The sequence below is a fragment of the Thermobia domestica genome, chromosome 1, assembly GCF_964235325.1.
Source record: "Thermobia domestica chromosome 1, izTheDome1.hap1.1, whole genome shotgun sequence".
Lineage (NCBI taxonomy): Eukaryota > Metazoa > Arthropoda > Insecta > Zygentoma > Lepismatidae > Thermobia > Thermobia domestica.
The window spans coordinates 366,849,528-366,868,511 of record NC_137454.1 but is presented as its reverse complement, the minus strand read 5'-3'; the positions used below and the strand labels follow the sequence as shown (position 1 = coordinate 366,868,511).

General features: G+C 35.1%; 1 protein-coding gene across 1 annotated transcript; it reads left to right on the top strand.

The window, feature by feature from the left end:
• The first annotated feature begins 430 nt into the window (after nt 1-430).
• Nucleotides 431-919, top strand: LOC145682253 (uncharacterized). The gene has a single exon (XM_081753835.1). It carries the CDS (start codon nt 431-433, stop codon nt 917-919), a length of 489 nt encoding a protein of 162 aa, XP_081609961.1.
• Nucleotides 920-18,984: the final 18,065 nt, after the last annotated feature.

Genomic DNA, 18,984 nt, shown 5'->3' with positions numbered 1-18,984 from the left:
TAAAACGTGCTGCTTTTGATGTGGATGTTGCCGGTGGAGTTTAGCACCCATGGAATCCAGATGGGAAGAAAGCTGGCGATGACTGGTTCAAAGCCTTTATGAAAAGGCACCCAAACATAAGTTTGAGGAAACCAGAAGGACTATCGAGAGCTAGAGCTGCAGGTATGAATTAAGAAGTGAGGAACTACTTTGGAATTCTGAAAGGTGTAGTGAATGACTTTAATTTGTTTGATAAACCTCAATGCATATACAACATGGATGAGACAGGGATTCCCTTGAATAACAGACCCATGAAAATAGTAAGTCAAAAAGGAAAGCGTGAGATCGTGTCACTAACCAACGTTGAAAAAGGGAAAACGTGACAATCGTTGCTTGTTGCAATGCTTCTGGTTCTTACATTCCACCGATGATCATTTTCAAAGGTGTCAGAATGCGCCCGGAATTCAATGATGGTTTGCCACCTTGCACAGTTGTGGAGTTGAGCGAGTCTGGTTACATCAACGAAAGGCTTTTCCTTAGGTGGTTGGAACATTTTTGTACATACAAAACTCCTGGTAAAGTTTTGCTTATACTGGACAATCATGGAAGCCAGAGCAATTTCAATGCTTTGAAATTCTGCCAGGAGAATGAGATCGAGCTCGTGGGTATACCACCTCATAGTAGGCACGTTCAACCTTTAGATAGAACTTTGTTCAAGTCTCTAAAGACACACTACCACACGAAAGCAACAAACTGGCAACATCGCCATCCCAACGAGGCTCTGTCGAAGTTCAGATTTAATCCTCTCTTTTGCGAGGCTTGGAACGAGGCAGCTTCTGTTGGCTCGCCCATAAAAGGTTTCGCGTGTACTGGAATCATGCCCTTTTCGGACGACACTGTTCCAAAGTCCAAATTTGCTCCTTCCCTCCTGCTCGCATAATCTTCGGAAGAAAAAAATCAGTCTAGGAATAACACTGAAACTAATGACATTTGTGCACCAGGAACATCGAAAATTGATGATTCACCTACATCACAAGATCAAGATAGACCCACTATTATCTCACCTACACCAAATACCTCAGGTTCTCCTATGCCACAAGACGAAGACAAACCTACAATTCTCTTACCTACACCAAAACCCTCCGATTCTCCGGAAAATGCTTTGGTTCGTAACATCCTCAAAACTCCTGAGAAGAAACCTACACGTAAAAGAAAACTCCTAACCTCGCTCCATCTTACAAGCAACGCTCACATTGTTGAAGTACAGGCTAAGAAATTCTGTATTGTTAACCGGCCTACTCCAGGAAAGTAGCTTCAAGTTGCAAGACAGCCGCAAAGAAGCAGGGCATTAACTCCAACAAATGAGGACATATATGGCTTTTGCCAGTTGAGCTATTACAGTGAAGAGTCCGTCGTGAAAGGCGACTGGATACGATGCCAGTCTTGCCAAGTGTGGTATCATGAAGTGGGTGTAGGTGTACAAGGTAAGAAACAATTTATTTGTGGAAAATGTGTGTGATCGAAATTGTACCTACCAGTGTTCGGAATTGTACCTGATGTGGTACAAATCTGAACGTTTCTGTGCTAACAAAAAAAAATTATGTTTATGGACATTGTAACAGAGCTTTTTTCTTAATATTTTTGTAACGCAACACATAGATTACAAACTTTGTATTTACCAAAAATTGTCCTGTTATGACATCTAGTTTGTTCGAAAATAAAAAAAGTTTCTAAAGTGTTCGAAATTGTACCCTCTTACCCTATGCGGTAGCGCACGCATCTTTGGCATGGGAGACCCGGGTTCGATTCTCAGCAGAAGCTCATGTAGTTCGAATACCACGTTAAGTTGTAGGTCCACTGTCATGTAGTCTAGCTGCTGAATGGGACGCTCAAATTGAGGTGTGCGGACGAACAAAGATACAAGCGCCACCGAACAAATTGTGCAGGACAGGGAATTTTATAAATTTCAACTGATGATCATACAACTGAAACTACATGACTAGTTGAACTAATCTGGCTTCTAGCGCTATCTAGGTTTCTCAATGAAACAGACTCTGAAACACGATAGAGGAAGCCTAAATTTCGATCATCCACCGAAAATACCATCTTTACTCGAGTTGGCGCTTGACGCGTTGTTTCGCCGCACGCCCCAATTATTTTGTTCAAGGTCATTCTATTCTCACTAGAGTAATATGAGAACATCTTATAGACTCCTATGTGTAGAATATGCATGAGATGTCGAAAAGTTTCTGAAGAACAGCATTAATGAACTATGCACGATAGTTATACTTTGTTGATGTAAATTTTCACTTCCGCTATATCAGTAATACGCGCACATGAGTTCATTAGTTTCTTTGCCGCAACACATCATATGCAGATGCCTTCACTAAGAATTTCTTTAGACTCAGTCCTCACATTTGAAAGAAAATGCTGCACTTCTTTCATTTACATGGGGTATCTGATGACTAACTTGTGATATTTATTGTTATCGTTGAATATTAAAAGGGTCCTCCAGTACAAAATGGCTCACAAGGGTGATGATATGGTTGATAAAAGTGTATTTTGAAGAGCTGAAAATATAATAGTACTCAAGATGCTATTGTAGGAGATGGGAGTGTTTTGTTTGGGGGGAGGGAGTGGATTTAGGGGGTGGTTGGCTTCCTCTGACAAGAAGGGGGATGTAGCAGATTATCAGTGTGGAACAAATAAGAGGGAGCCCGCACTGTTTCTGACAGCTTCATCATCATCATCATCACCAATTGTGAAACTATCTCCTGCTCACATGGGGATCCTCTGCAGGAAGTCAACACAGTTGCCGAGTCATCACGCATCATCAACCCAACTAGGAGGAAAAGAACGCTAGAAGCCCTCCCCCCTTTTCTCGAGCCTATAATAAAAAGTGAAAAGGAGGAGGGAAGGTTTTGTTATGTTACTTTTCTTCGTTTTTAATTTCATTCTTCCTATCTATCTCTCTTTCTTTTCCCCTCTCTTTTAATCGTCTTCTTGTTGGTTGTTCCTGCTTCCAAGTTCATATCTTGTTCGTCGCCTCTCAAGTACCTGCTGCCTACGTGATGATGTTTTAACTTCTACGTGATACAGAGCAGTTGGAGATCTTTTAGGAAGACAGCCAGGGGGTTGTTAGAAACACAGTTGGATATCATGAACCTGGAAATGACAGCTCCAGTGGACAAAAGTTAAAAAAAAAAAAAAAAAAATTGAATTATTAGAACTACGAATGGGGCGGTGTTACAAAACCAGGAGGGGTACCTGCGATGTGTAAATGGTTAAGGGAGAGAAATAACAAATACATTAACAAAAGTTATTATCTTTGAATTAATCGCCAATTGATTCCAATTGGCATCATGGTGAGACTGAAACATTTCTCGTTAGTGTTTTATTATTGTTTTCTTTCCACATAATTCAATCGGAGGCTGATATTTAGAAAGAAGAAAATGCAATGTTAAGTTGATCACGTAAATAATTCCAAAGCAGCTGAAAGGGAAGAATGACGGGTCGCGAACACTAAACTGAAATACTTCAGTTTAACGTCCCACGATTATGCCCTTTAGGCTAAAAGAGACGGACGAATACTATATATATATATATATATATATATATATATATATATATATATATATATATATATATATATATATAATGTAGTATTCTCCTAGTATTCTGCCTTTAGGCTAAGGGAGAATACTATGCAGAGTGAACCTGAAAGATTTATGCTTCGCACGGAGGCTGTATTTGGAAGTCAACGCCTGTGGGAGTTTCACCGTTGATTTTAGCGACCGCGAAAACAGTGAATTCGACACTAATATCAGTCATTGTCTACTACTTTTACATGTCCCGGTAAACGCCCCCCTGAGACCCCCAAGTTCGAGTTTTGACAAAAACGTTTAACTCTGGTCTGGAGCCTGGACCAAGGTATTCGTGAATAAAATTTCGTAACTCTCGGTCAATTTGTCTGGTTCCCAAGCCGGTTCCGGTAAACGCTCCCGCTGAGACCTCCCCGGTTCGAAATTTGAAAAAGGGCTTCGTCTTGATCTGGAACCTGGGTCAAGGTATCCGTGACCAAAATTTGGTAACTCTCGGTCCACTCATCTGGTCCCCAGGCCGCACACAGACAGACAGACAGACAAATACACAAACAAACTCACTATTTTATTTATATTAGAAGATTTATCATTCACCTATAACAGAGCTATTGTTCCTTTTACAATAGGAATTGCAATAACTGAAATAAATATCAAGACTTATTACAAAAATGAAAAGAATAAGAGAAACAACTGTAATACAATCAATCAATAAAGAGAAATGCAGCAAAACTTATGTTCACAGCACACACACTCACATGTACACATGTACTTACATGTATATATACACGCATGCTTGAATACTTGAATACATTCACGCATATACATATATCGCCTATCGTACATTCATACACATACGCATCCATATACATATACAACTGAAGTATAGCACTATATATTAAATACATAGAATCGATATATATATATATATATATATATATATATATATATATATATATATATATATATATATATATATATATATATAATATTAAAACATTTTTCTGATCAGAACAAAATTAATTATTTAATAACTATACGATTTTTGTTACAGTTTCAAGGACCTAACGTCCTCTTCATCAGACATTGAGAAAAGACAGATGACAGCAAATCTTATATCTTCCTCAGCCGTTAGTTAGCATATTCATTTCTATATTTTTACCTTCTCTAGTTAAAACATTATAGTCACTTGTAATTCTCACTAGTGGTGAGTTTAGATGTACAATTGAATTTAATATATATATATATATATATATATATATATATATATATATATATATATATATGGATAGAACATTTCTCTAGTTCGTAAATTAGATCTCCTAGCATTATACCTACATTGTTGTAAACATTCTTCGTTATCAAATATTCCATTGTATAAAAGTAACATAAGCATCAGTTTGGTTTTCGTAGACACATATTCGTTCCCAATCCGCATTCTGTAAGTCTTTGTATAAATTATGGAAATCAGCTTTATAATAATTATACATAGAAATGGCGTTACACTTAACATGTGATATTTTAATAAAAATAGGTAACGCAAACAATAATGGATGATTATGTATGTCTTCTGTAACTAAAGAATAATCACTTCGATAGATATTATATTCATATAAATTTGTTAATATTAAATCAAGTGTTCTTCCATTTTTACTTTTTTTACGTCATTAATTGATTGTAAATTAAACAAAGATAGAAAATTAAATAGATCTGCACATATATGATCTCCTTCCTTGAGATTACAACTTGAATCTAATATTGAAGGTACGTTAAAATTCCCCATTATTATTATATTGTTAGATTGAAAATATAGAACATCCTCGAAGCTGTTAAAAAATATATATAGTAATTATGAATTTTAGATTTTGGTGGAAAATAGGTTGTAACTATAATACATGAACTCATGCCTAATGTTATCTTAACACAAACAGTTTGCACATGTTCCGCTTTTATCTTAATTTCTTTTACTTGATATTTATTGGACACTGCAATTAACGAACCGCCACCCATTCTTTTAGATCTATCTTGCCTAAAAGTATTATACATATCATCAATAAACTCATTGTCGTATACATAGTTATTTAGCGAAGTTTCTGTTAATAATATCAAATCATAATTTGAAACAAGGATGCTAGTAAAAATTTCATGTAATTTCGTATTTATACCTCTTACATTCTGGTAATAAATTGAAATACGATCATCGGAAATACTCATATCCTAACTATATATAAAACTATATGAACTGACATAAATCTTTATAATAAAGCTCGAACATCATGTATAGTTCTATGAGTATACACAAAAGTATCACTTGTTCCTTTCCTTAAGAGTCTTCATCCCGGCGAAATTAAAATACCGCTAATTTTACAGTAATTATGCGATATCTTCAAATAGATAAAAGATAATTGAAATATGGGACAAGAGCGCCCTAGACAATATTATTTTTCGTGAGGTACCGTTATCACAAGTCACCTAGTAGCTTTATGTTTTCCGCTGTTTAGAAACGCAAAAATAAATGCCGATTTTCAAAATGGTCGAAATCGAAAGCAGATAAGTGAGTCGTGATAACGGTTTTTCATGTAAAATGATATTGTCTAGGGCGCTCTTGTTCCACATTTCGATTATCTTCTATCTATTTAAAGATATCACATAATTAATGTAAAATTAGTGGTATTTTAATTTCGCCGGGATGAAGACTTAATTTTATGTTACCTGACCAGTCAACTCATAAGAATTTAAATTTTTTTCCCTTTTAATTTTTCGGGCCTCACTAAACATTAGTTTTCTTAGTACTGAAACACTCTGATTAACATAAATGGTATCACCAGAAGAAAACCCAATATCTGCACAATTCAAATTACGTTTTACCTTCCTTTTCTGTAAACATTTATCTCTGCCTACTCTTCTTACAAAATTTACGATTATATCTGCAAAATTTTCACTTTGGTGTTTTTTTAATCTATGACATCATCAATCATACTGTCTTCGATGTTTATATCTAGTGCACGGCCTACATTTTTTATAGTAGATAGAACGTCTTCATTTGGTATGTCGGGTATAACATTGAGTTCTAGCGTATTATGTCTGCTATATTGGTCCAAATCATCTAACTGAGTTTGAGACTTGTCAATTTGTTTCTGTAATTTACATTTTCACCCTTAAGATTATCAATTGTTTCCATACGTGATTAAAGGACTTCACTTTGCTTTTTCAGTAAGTTTGAATTATCATCCAATTTTTCATGACATGAATTCAAAGATTCCTCAGTTGTTTATTCGATTTTTCCAGATTATATAATTCTTCCTTTATAGACAGTAATAACTTACCTCACTTAAGGAAGGAAACTGGGGAGATGGGTTGATAGCTTTCTCATTACTCATACTTCGTCGTCGTACTTTCTCACAATTGTTACAACGCCACATTTGATCGCTTGAGCGCAGAAACTTTATATCCTCTTCTGTTAAACCGGCGCAAGTACTATGACACATGCTTTACATTGAATTTTCTGATTAATTTCCTGCCGGGCTACTGGTTTCGAGCATTTACTACAAATTCCCATTTTGTGACTTAAAAAGAAAAGAAAGAAAGAAGAAAAACGTGATGGTGAAGATGTGTCCTCAAATGTTACAATTTAATAATATCACTGGATGATATATTTATACACATGTATTAAGATATCGCACTAGTTTTCGTTAGCAAGAAAATAACTATCATTTGGAGCGTAAAAATCAATTAATTTCTAGCACTTCACAACACAATCGTTATTCAATACGATGCGACGCGATGCGATTCACAGTATTATACACTTTCAATACTTTTTGTAGAGTTCCCAACACTGACTGTCCATTTGTTTACGAATGTTGACACTACACATACACGTAAAATTGCAGTTTACTGGAGAGATTCTTCATATGTTTGTATAAATTAAACCATGATGCTCCAGACTACTTACAATTCATTGTACGTCAGTGAAACTCCACCAGTGATATCCAGTTAAATAGCTGAATTGGGGAACACGTAAAGTACACTACACTACACTAGATACATGGCTGGAACTTTATGCACATAATTCGGGAAGTGATTCGTAACATCAAAAGAAGACAAAAAGTACTCTTGCATGTTGTCGAATTTTGCGTAGTGTACGCTGTGAACATCTTTCTATTTCGTTTCCAATTGTCAGAGTTGGAGTTTCAATTCTAATTTGGCACCCCTGTCACTCCTACACGACGCGGAATTCCACAATATGAAAGAGGGATTTTTTTGGTCTTTTTTTGATGTTACGAATCATCTCACAAAGTATTCATTCCCGTTCTGCCTAATATTTGGAGATAGGGGATTTTATATATGGAGGGATGTTTTAGGGAAATGCAGCACCGAAATACTTGACTCCTAATGTAATTTTAATTACGAACAGGAATTCTGATGTTATTTATTTTTTTAAAATCATCTTTATGAGGTAGCATATAGCAGTCTTTTATTTTGAGTATTGTACAAATATTTATTTATATTGGGACACTGATCAAGAATTTTTGCAAAGGTCAAACTTTGAAATATATATTTACTATAACAGTCTTACATGTTCTATTGGGTTTTCAGCATTTATAAAAATATTATTTCAATAAAGTGAAGAATTACAGATAACATTTTAGATGCATGACAGTTGAAGAATAAATTATCTTCTTTCTATTAGGTTGCTGCTATGATTCCGCCTTATGCATCCTCTTGCATGGTTTGCTTAATATCTATATAGCCAAACATGTCTTAAGGATGTGAATTGTGGCACTTTTACGTACTGCGAGCCATAGCATGTTGAAGATGAACTGCTGGAAAACTGAATACAATTTTGTTGGGAAATTACTTGATATTAAATCGAAGTTTGTTTTATGTTCGTTTCAGTTACAGTGGCAAACGGCTTTCGTGCAACTGAGTCAATCAATTTTTCATTTCCTTACAGGTATTTAAAATAAAACATCACATATATTTTTACTAAAGTAGATGTGAAAAACACTGTTAATAACAGAATGTATCGTAGTCATTTTTCCTAGAACAAGGAAAGCGACGTCTAAAATTTATGATGAAACTTGAAGAAATAGTTATTCTTCTTACAGAATCTGTTATAATTATTAAAGAAAAATTCCCTAGAAAAATCCCTTCTTGTACAGAATGTCCCGTCTTGAAAGATTAGGCAGAACGGGAATTCCCGTTCTGCCTAAAGATAGAATCATTTCACGTATTTCCTACAAAGTGCTGGAGGGCCTTTAGACAGAACGGGAAGACGCTTCATGAAGTAGGTGAACATCTTTCTGTTCCGTTCGAATTGTCAGGATTCGAGGTTCGATTTCGAATGAACAAACCTATCACTTGTACACGACTCGGAATTCGACAACGTGCAAGAGGATTTCTTGTTTTCTTTTGATGACACCTCCCGGAGTTTGTGCATATCTTTCAGGTTCACCCTGTATATACGAATACTATGTGTCTGATATACAGGAGTGATCCAAAAGTCGGTATGCAATATGCCAACCACGTTTAGAGGATATGCTATTTATTGAAGCGAGCGTTAGCGAAGTTTCTACCGTTTGACCATTGCCATTTTACGTATCTCTGTCTGTCCATTTGTCCGTCTACAATAACTACTGTTCTACAACAACTTTCGTAAAACTTATCCAATTTGATCAAAATTTAGTATATACTTTCTCTAAACTCGCGAAAGTAATCATATTGTTTGGAGTTCATCTATCAAGATGAAGAGCCCTTATCACTGCGAAATTAAAATAACGCTTATTTTACAGTAATTCTGTGATATCTTCAAATATAAAAAAGATAATCGAAATGTGGAACAAGAGCGCCCTAGACAATATTATTTTACATGAGGTACCGTTATCGCGAGTCACCTAGTAGCTTTCCGTTTGCAGCCATTTAGAAACGCGAAAATAAATGCCGGATTTCTAAATGGCTTGAAATCGAAAGTAGATAAGTGAGTGGGGATAACGGTATCTCATGTAAAATAAATAATATTGTCTAGGAAGGTCTTGTTCCACTTTTTGGTTATCCTTTATCTATTTGAAGATATCACAGAATTACTGTACAAATAGCGGTATTTTAATTTTGCCGTGATGGGGCCTCTTAAGGAGGTAAAATATAGAGTAAAATTCACCTCATGTTGTAAGTTTGAACACGTACATGGAAGACAATAGACCTGAATTGCAAAGCATCCCAAATCTAATATTTTTCTTCTTATTTTGATGCGAAGAATCACCACTTACAGTTTGTGAGGTATAGTTTAACAGCATCCTGTATATTCTTTACGCATATTAAGAGACACACGTTTCAAGCTATAAATCGGAAGAACAGAATAGAATTAATATGATATAGAGGGTGTTTCAAAACAACACCCACAACGTTTGGGAGGTGATTCCTGACACCAAGATTAGACCAAAAGTATAGACCATCCTGGGTGCACAAATGCTTCCTTTCGGAGTTATAGGCTGCCAAAAACATGAGAAACTGAAATTTAAATATTCATAACTCCAAACCTATGGGATCTACCGTAGTTGGGTCAACACTTCATATAGGAACTAATATGTGCCCTATCCAAATATTTAAGTTTCAGAATTTAAAGTACTCACGAAACAATTTTTATAGAGGTAGTTTAGTTACGGGCATATAATTTGAAGTACTCGCCAACTGCCTCTATAAAAATTGTTTCGGAAGTACAGTAGGATTCTCAAACTTGGATAGGTCACATATTAGTTCCTAAGTGAAGTCTTCACCTGACTACGGTAGTCCCCTAGTATTCGAGCTATGTACCTTTAAACATCATTTTCCCATGTTTTCGGGAGCCTATAACTCCGAAAGAAAGCATTTGTGTACCCAGATTGGTCTATACTTTTGTCTTATCTTGGTGTCAGGAATCACCTCCCATACATAGTCGGTGTTGTTTTGAAACACCCTGTATAACATGGAATATCCGACTATGAATACTTAACATCTCAAAATACTTTTCTTGCAGCTTTTTTGCTATCTGTAATTTTGATTGTATTTGATCTACTAAGACGCACATACTTACATGACTTCATTCACAGGATTCCAAGTTGCAGTAACTTCCGTACTTTGGAAAATTTTGAAAGAAAGTACGATTTTGATAATGTTTCTTTTTCTATTTCAATATTCTGTTGCAAAAAATATATCTTTTGATTATTACATAAAAGAAATAGAAACCGCTTAAATGGAATACTACTACTATTACTAATACTAATACTATTCATAATAATACATAACACATAAAGACTTAAATAATTCAAATCGTTTTATGAATGAATACCTGCTACCGTGAGACAGCAAAAACTCATGACTTGAGTCATCTGGTAGCCTGCGATTTTGATGCTTGTAAATACTTTTCTTTTTTTACAGCTTGTTAGGTTTTTCTCTTCACGCAAAAGGTTGAGACGAATTTTCATGGTTTCTGCTCAGATAATCTTTCTTCTTCTTTTTTGTTTTCCTTTTTTCTACAATTCGAAGTTGTATGCGAAAACGTAAGGAATAAAATAAGAACTCAGCTACAGCATGACAAAGACTTAAGAAGAAAAAAAACGTCGATACATCGACGTGTTAAACAAAACAAGGAACAGAACAAAAGTCAGTTTCTAGGAAAAGGCAATGTCCTCTGTACAATAAATGTCCGATCTATTCTAGATCCTATGGCACAAGTCTTTCCAAGGTAAGAGAGCATTGCTATATTTATTGTCCATTCTTAATATAAAATTATATTGGCTAGCTGTTAGCATTCTTACTTTGCAACCGGAAAAATCCAAGTATTAATTCAGGATGCAAAAAGATATTGGACCTTGTTCCCAACTTGGATATCTAGATCTAAAACCCAAATTGGATATCTGGATCCTGATCTCAAATTGAATATCTTGATCCTGATCGAAGCTTAGATGTCTGGATCCTGATCCCAACTTAAATATCTTGATCCTGATCGAAGCATGGATATCTGAATCCTAACCCAACTTGAATATCTTGATCCTGTTTCAGACTTGGATATCTGGGTTCATATCTTAACTTGGATGTCTGGATCCTGATCCCAACTTGGATACCTAGAACCTGTTCCCAAATTGGATATTTAGATCTCGATACAAATTTGAATAATTAGATCCTGATTCGAACTTGAATAACTGGATCCTGATCCCAACTTGAGTATCTTGATCCTGATCCAAACTTGAATATCTGGATCCATATCTTAACTCGGATATCTGGATTCTGATTCCAACCTGGATACCTGGATCCTAATCCTAAATTGGGCATTTAGATCTGGATACGGACTCGGATATCAGGATCCTGATCCCACCTTGGATATTTGGTTCTTGATGCCAACTTAGATATATGGATTCTGATTCCTGCTTGGAAATATGGATCTTGATCCCAACTTTGATATCTGTATCCTGATCCCAGCGTGGATATGAGACGTCCAAAGCACAAGGGAATCAAGTCTAATTTCCAAAGTTTGTGATAAAAAGAAACAAAGTTTGTCTTAAAAAGAAACAAAGTTTGTGATAAAAAGAAACAAAGTTTGTGATAAAAAGAAACAATGTTTCTGGTAAAAAAACAAAGTTTGTGATAAAAGAAACAAAGTTTGTGATAAAAGAAACAAAGTTTGTGATAAAAAGAAACAAAGTTTGTGATAAAAAGAAACAAAGTTCGTGATAAAAGAAACAAAGTTTGTGACAAAAAGAATCAAAGTTTGTGATAAAAAGAAACAGTTTGTACGGTACAGTTAAATACATGAAAAAGTTAACACTGTTTATTCATATTATGCGAGTTTTTTTTAACGATATGTGGACATAAATCTTAAGGTCTAAAAGGAGCTTCGGACAGATAGATACCTTAAAGACAGCGCCGCAACTTAGATTTTTTCTGGGGGGAAGAAGCATTAATACGCGTATTTGGGCTCCCTAGAAAAAGTTTTTCATAATTCTTGGGCCTTTCTTTCATCTTTCTCTTACTCTTTATGGGCCCTCCTGAGTCTGTGGGCCATTCCGCACGGCAAGATCTGCGGGGCCGCTATTTATACCCCTGGGACCGTTAAATACATGACGAATCAATATTGACAAATCTCAAAGCCATACGAATAAATATTATTTCTAGGGCCCCTAATATCTATCGAAATGTGCCCATGATTAATTTTTGTTTTATTTACCTTTTGTGTGTTGTTTTGTTTATGTAATGTAGTGAACCTGTTTGATGCTTCATTTATGATTTTGTGTTAGTATCGTGTCTGGAGTAAGAAAATTTTGTTTCAAAATGGGCCTCTCTCGAACGGAGTTAAGGCAGTTGACCCCCCTGCTCCCCCACAAGTTATGGCCCTGCTTAAAGATGAAGTACAGTATGTTGAAAATTACCACAAGTGGACTTGATCACCTTTTCTACGGAATGTGCTATATCTGAATCTCCATAGTTGGATTCAAATTACGGACTCAGATTCGCGTCCATAAATTGAATCTTAATTCCAGATTCGAAATCGAGATTCCAACTCTATGATTTCAGTATAGATCGGAAATTTCAAATCCAAATAAATCGTACCAAAGTCCATACTATGTAATATGTTTATAAAGGGAAATTCCGAATTAAGGGAGATTGAGAGAGGAATCACATAAGGATGTAGTATGTCATTGTTTACAGTGAGTCCTTAATGAAGCAGGTATCCGTTTTTATAGCTATTGTTCGAAGACGGAGTCTGCGGAGGGGTCAGAGGGATATCAATCGTATTTCTTCGTGTTCCATCGATGATGATAAGATCCGTCGGCTGGTTGCTGGTGCTTGTGCCGATGCGCGCGGTTTTGTTTACTAGTATGAGGGCATATTGCAATACACTACACATATTTACATATATACACAAATATAAACTCTTACTTATGATCTGAAGCCATTTTGTTAATTTTTAATTTCCATCACAAGCACTTTTTAAACAATAATAATAATAGAAACAAACACAATATTAAGTGATAATATCCACTTTTATTGGCGTAAAATATTTTGTTTTTCAAGTTCTGTACACTTATTGTGAGTGAAACGTGTGAACTAACAACTAATTTAAGTTTTTTATTTGAATGATTTTTATCCATGGTTACACTTATTGTCACATGCAGTACTTTTTTTAAAAAAATGTTAAAAAAAGGTACAGAAAAGTTGTTCATTCGTAAAAAAAAGATTAAATGAAATAAAAAACTACATTTTATACAGTGTATTGATTATCAATAGGAAATAGGATGTCCATCAAAATAATAACCCGTTTGAAAACGTTTTTTGTTTATGTTATTTGAAGTATGTAATTTTATTATTATTTTTTCACCTTCTCCTCCTCCTCTTCCTTTTTTTCCACTTTTGTTCTCAATTAAAAATTTAACAACTTGGAAACAACAATTACTTTATTCTATAGTATTTTTTGTAATTAGGAAAAAACTGTATGATTGTTTTTTTTTTAAAAAAAAAGCACACACACATACACACAATTAATAAAACGTCTAATATTAAATTCCTGAGCAAATATGGTCAACATTGATGTAAATATATATTTTTTACTGTTTAAATATATATATATATATATATATATATATATATATATATATATATATATATATATATATATATATATATATATATATATATATATATATATATATCACAAAAAATGCTGTTTTATAAAATGAAATAAAATAAATTCTTCATAAGATTGTTAGACTATGACAAAAAAGAAAAGAAATATCAAAAAGATGGTTCACATACTAATCAGCACATCTTTTTGAGCCAATAAAAATAAGATGAGTCACCTGAAATTTTCAGGCGTAGTTTTCGAGAAAAAGTAATTTTGTTTGGAAACCACAAAAGATTGTTTACTCTACGATAACTGCAGCTCCTATTATAATTATTATTATTATTATTATTATTATTATTATTATTATTATTATTATTATTATTAACTATTCTGCCTTTAGGTAGGTCCTGGGCAGTGGCGTACTTAGAGGGGGCTTCCGGGCTTAAGCCCCCCCGAAATCTTACTTACTATAGTAAAGTATATGAAATATCTTGCAGAATTTTCACATGTTCAGGCAAAGCCCCTTCCCCGAAAGTAAGCAAAGCCCCCCGAAACAAAATCGTAAATACGCCACTGGTCCTGGAACTAATGAGTTTTTTTCTTATTTCTTCATTTAAATTTTGGGCCTGGAAATGTTTCTTTCACTTTTGTCGATCTTCAGCTTCCTCTCCCAATATTTTCTTCACTGATCAGTTGTGTGCTTCTTCTTCCAATTCCTAGCTTTCCTTCCATCTTTCCTTCTATGGCGATGTGAAGAAGACAATTTCTTCGCAAGATGTGTCAAATCTAATTGGCTTTTAAAGAAGGATGGTGGCTAGAAGTGTCCTCTTCTCTCCTATTCGTTTCAAAACATCTTCGTTTGTTTATTCTTTATGTGCATTATATCTTCTCCATCTTCCTCCAACACCACATTTCGAAGCTTTCTAAATATTTCTTCTCTAACTTCCGTAATGTCCAAGTCTTTGAACCTCTATTAAAGTGACATTAATAGTGAAGTAAGCTTTTGAAATGAAAAAAGGCAAGGCAAGGTAAGGCAAGGCAAGTGAATTATACTGGAAAACCTGGTGCAGTGAGAACGTGGGAGGAAACGGAAGTAACCCCGAAAAAATCCACGAATACGATGTTATTCACCACAAACTTTGTTGGTCGGTGATCGAACGAGGAACCCCACACACCCAAGGTAAGCACTCTACCACTGCGCTACCGTGTCTCCCATTCATTAAGTTTTTCATTACATTACAGTAGTCAGACGACTGTACACACCAGTGATTCTTAACCAGTGTTTCGCGACACACTGTTGTGTCACGCACTCCCTTAAGGTGTGTCGGGAAATTTTAGAAGTTAAGAAATCATGAAGAATTTCATAATAGTAAGTTAAAACTGAGACAGGCTGTACAAGTCAACACCCCCAGCTGCAACAAATATTGTTCAGTGCAACATAGAGTCATTATAAAAATTAATAGGTTTCACTATTATAATAGATTTTACTGTTAGCAGTGGCGTATTTACGATTTTGTTTCAGGGGTGGCTTTTCTAACTTTCTGGCGGGGGGGGGGGGCTTTGCCTGAAAATGTGAAAATTCAGCAAGATATTTCATATACTTTACTATAGTAAGTAAGATTTCTGGGGGGCTTAAGCCCGGAAGCCCACCCCCTAAATACGCCACTGACTGTTAGCATTATTATTTGTAAAATATCAAATAAGTGTGTCGCGATGTTACCGACGTTCAGTAAAGTGTCGGCAGCCAAAAAAAAAAAAAATAAATAAATAAAAAAGTAAAAAAAAATAAAATAAAAAATAAAAATATAAAAAGATTGGGAACCCCTTATGAAGAGTATGCATGATTAGTAAAGTGAATCTCAAAATTAAGCCTTAAACTTTAATTTTGGTTTAACTATAATATTGCCCAAAGAAGAAAAAATCATGTACCAAGCGATAAATGATATGATTGAGAGCAAATTTTTGAGAAAATCGAGAAAAACTAAATTTATGGCGCTAAAAGATATCTCGTTCATTTCTAAAGTAGCTGATAGTATTGTGCTCGGACATTTTTTTCTTTGTTTAATTAGGTACTGAGTTTATATATATAAATTTGTAAATGGGGATACTATAGTCTAGTAGTGGTTAGCGTATTGGACTCACGCTCCCGGCCGATTCTTCGCAATTACCCGAGTCCACCCAGCGTCATGACGTCAACTGGGGAGTCACGTGAATAAAAGACATGAAGGCCAATAGATCTAGAAAGCTTTTAAGAGGCCTCATCCCGGCGAAATTAAGATACCGCTAATTTTACAGTAATTATGTGATATCTTCAAGTAGATAAAAGATAATTGAAATGTGGAAGAAGAGCGCTCTGACAATATTATTTTGCGTGAGGTACCGTTATCTCAAGTCACCTAGTGGCTTTCCGTTTTCAGCTGTTTAGAAACGCGAAAATAAATGCCGATTTTCAAAATGCCTCGAAATCGAAAGCAGATAATTGAGTCGTGATAATGGTATCTCATGTAAAATGATATAGTCTTGTTCGTTCTTTTTCCGCATTTCGGTTATCTTTAATTTATTAGAAGATATCACATAATTACTGTAAAATAAGCGTATTTTAATTTCACCGGGATGAGACCTCTTAAAATTGTTGAAATTGATCCCCTTTTTCCCTTTAGGAGTGCAATATAGTGAATTTCACAATAGCAATAGCAATTCACGACGCTGTTCGTAAAGAGTTCAATTTCGATCTATACTAGAATTTCGATCTATGAATACAACCAGAGGTACAGCATGAGTCAAATCGTTAAAGCACATTATATATGCTAAATACTCACACAAACTGTTTAAGATTTTCTCTCGTTTCTTGTATTTTCTTAAAAGACAAAATCTGGCAAAAACGGCCGGATTGCGACCTTACTTTCGGACCTTCCAAAATACTATTTAAAATTCTGTTGGAACCAATCATCTTCAAGCTGATACTTATCGAAATGTACTTTAAGTGGTACCAACATATGAAGATTCTCTATTTATGATTTCATCATAAAGATTGCAACAAGGTATCGGAAAGGATTTATACTATTTCGTATTCGTTAATACTTAGTAATGTTTCGGAGATGTTACGTACGTATTTAAATATATGCATGAGTACTCTCATACATCTGTATTAAGGGAAGCAAAATGTCCGTAGCTGGGCTATTTTAGTGTTCAGTGGGAGAGAGTTCACCTCTGGTGCTTGGGGTTCCAGGTTCGATCCCAGCTCTCACCAAGTGAACTTTGTGGTGGACAAACACCGTGTGCGTGGGTTTCCTCGGGGTTCTCCCACTTTCTTCATTCCACCATTTTATTCATTTATCATCATGACCGTCTCCTTTAGACTTGCCAGCATAACCGCGGGACGTAAAATTCGCAGATTTCATTTCATTTTCTATGTAGATCAATGTTGGAACTATAAGTTGTAGCGGATTTCTATGACTTCCAGTTCCAAAAAGTTTTCGGTTCCAAAACAGGTTCTTGCTATCTTTAATCGTTTTCGCTCTATCTAGATCAATATTGGAATCGTTAATTGTAGTGGATTTCCATGATTACCGGTTCCAAAACAGGTTCTTGCTATCTTTAATCGTTTTCGCTCTATCTAGATCAATATTGGAACCGTTAATTGTAGTGGATTTCCATGATTACCGGTTCCAAAACAGGTTCTTGCTATCTTTAATCGTTTTCGCTCTATCTAGATTAATATTGGAACCGTTAATTGTAGTGGATTTCCATGATTACCGGTTCCAAAACAGGATCTTGCTATCTTTAATCGTTTTCGCTCTATCTAGATCAATATTGGAACCGTTAATTGTAGTGGATTTCCATGATTTCCTGTTCCAAAACAAGTTCTTGCTATCTTTAATCGTTTTCGCTCTATCTAGATCAATATTGGAATCGTTAATTGTAGTGGATTTCCATGATTACCGGTTCCAAAACAGGTTCTTGCTATCTTTAATCGTTTTCGCTCTATCTAGATCAATATTGGAACCGTTAATTGTAGTGGATTTCCATGATTTCCTGTTCCAAAACAAGTTCTTGCTATCTTTAATCGTTTTCGCTCTATCTAGATCAATATTGGAACCGTTAATTGTAGTGGGTTTCCATGATTACCGGTTCCAAAACAGGTTCTTGCTATCTTTAATCGTTTTCGCTCTATCTAGATCAATATTGGAATCGTTAATTGTAGTGGATTTCCATGATTACCGGTTCCAAAACAGGTTCTTGCTATCTTTAATCGTTTTCGCTCTATCTAGATCAATATTGGAACCGTTAATTGTGGTGGGTTTCCATGATTTCCGGATCCAAAACAAGTTCTTGCTATCTTTAATCGTTTTCGCTCTATCTAGATCAATATTGGAACCGTTAATTGTAGTGGGTTTCCATGATTTCCGGATCCAAAACAAGTTCTTGCTATCTTTAATCGTTTTCGCTCTATCTAGATCAATATTGGAACCGTTAATTGTGGTGGGTTTCCATGATTTCCGGATCCAAAACAAGTTCTTGCTATCTTTAATCGTTTTCGCTCTATCTAGATCAATATTGGAACCGTTAATTGTGGTGGGTTTCCATGATTTCCGGATCCAAAACAAGTTCTTGCTATCTTTAATCGTTTTCGCTCTATCTAGATCAATATTGGAACCGTTAATTGTAGTGGGTTTCCATGATTTCCGGATCCAAAACAAGTTCTTGCTATCTTTAATCGTTTTCGCTCTATCTAGATCAATATTGGAACCGTTAATTGTGGTGGGTTTCCATGATTTCCGGATCCAAAACAAGTTCTTGCTATCTTTAATC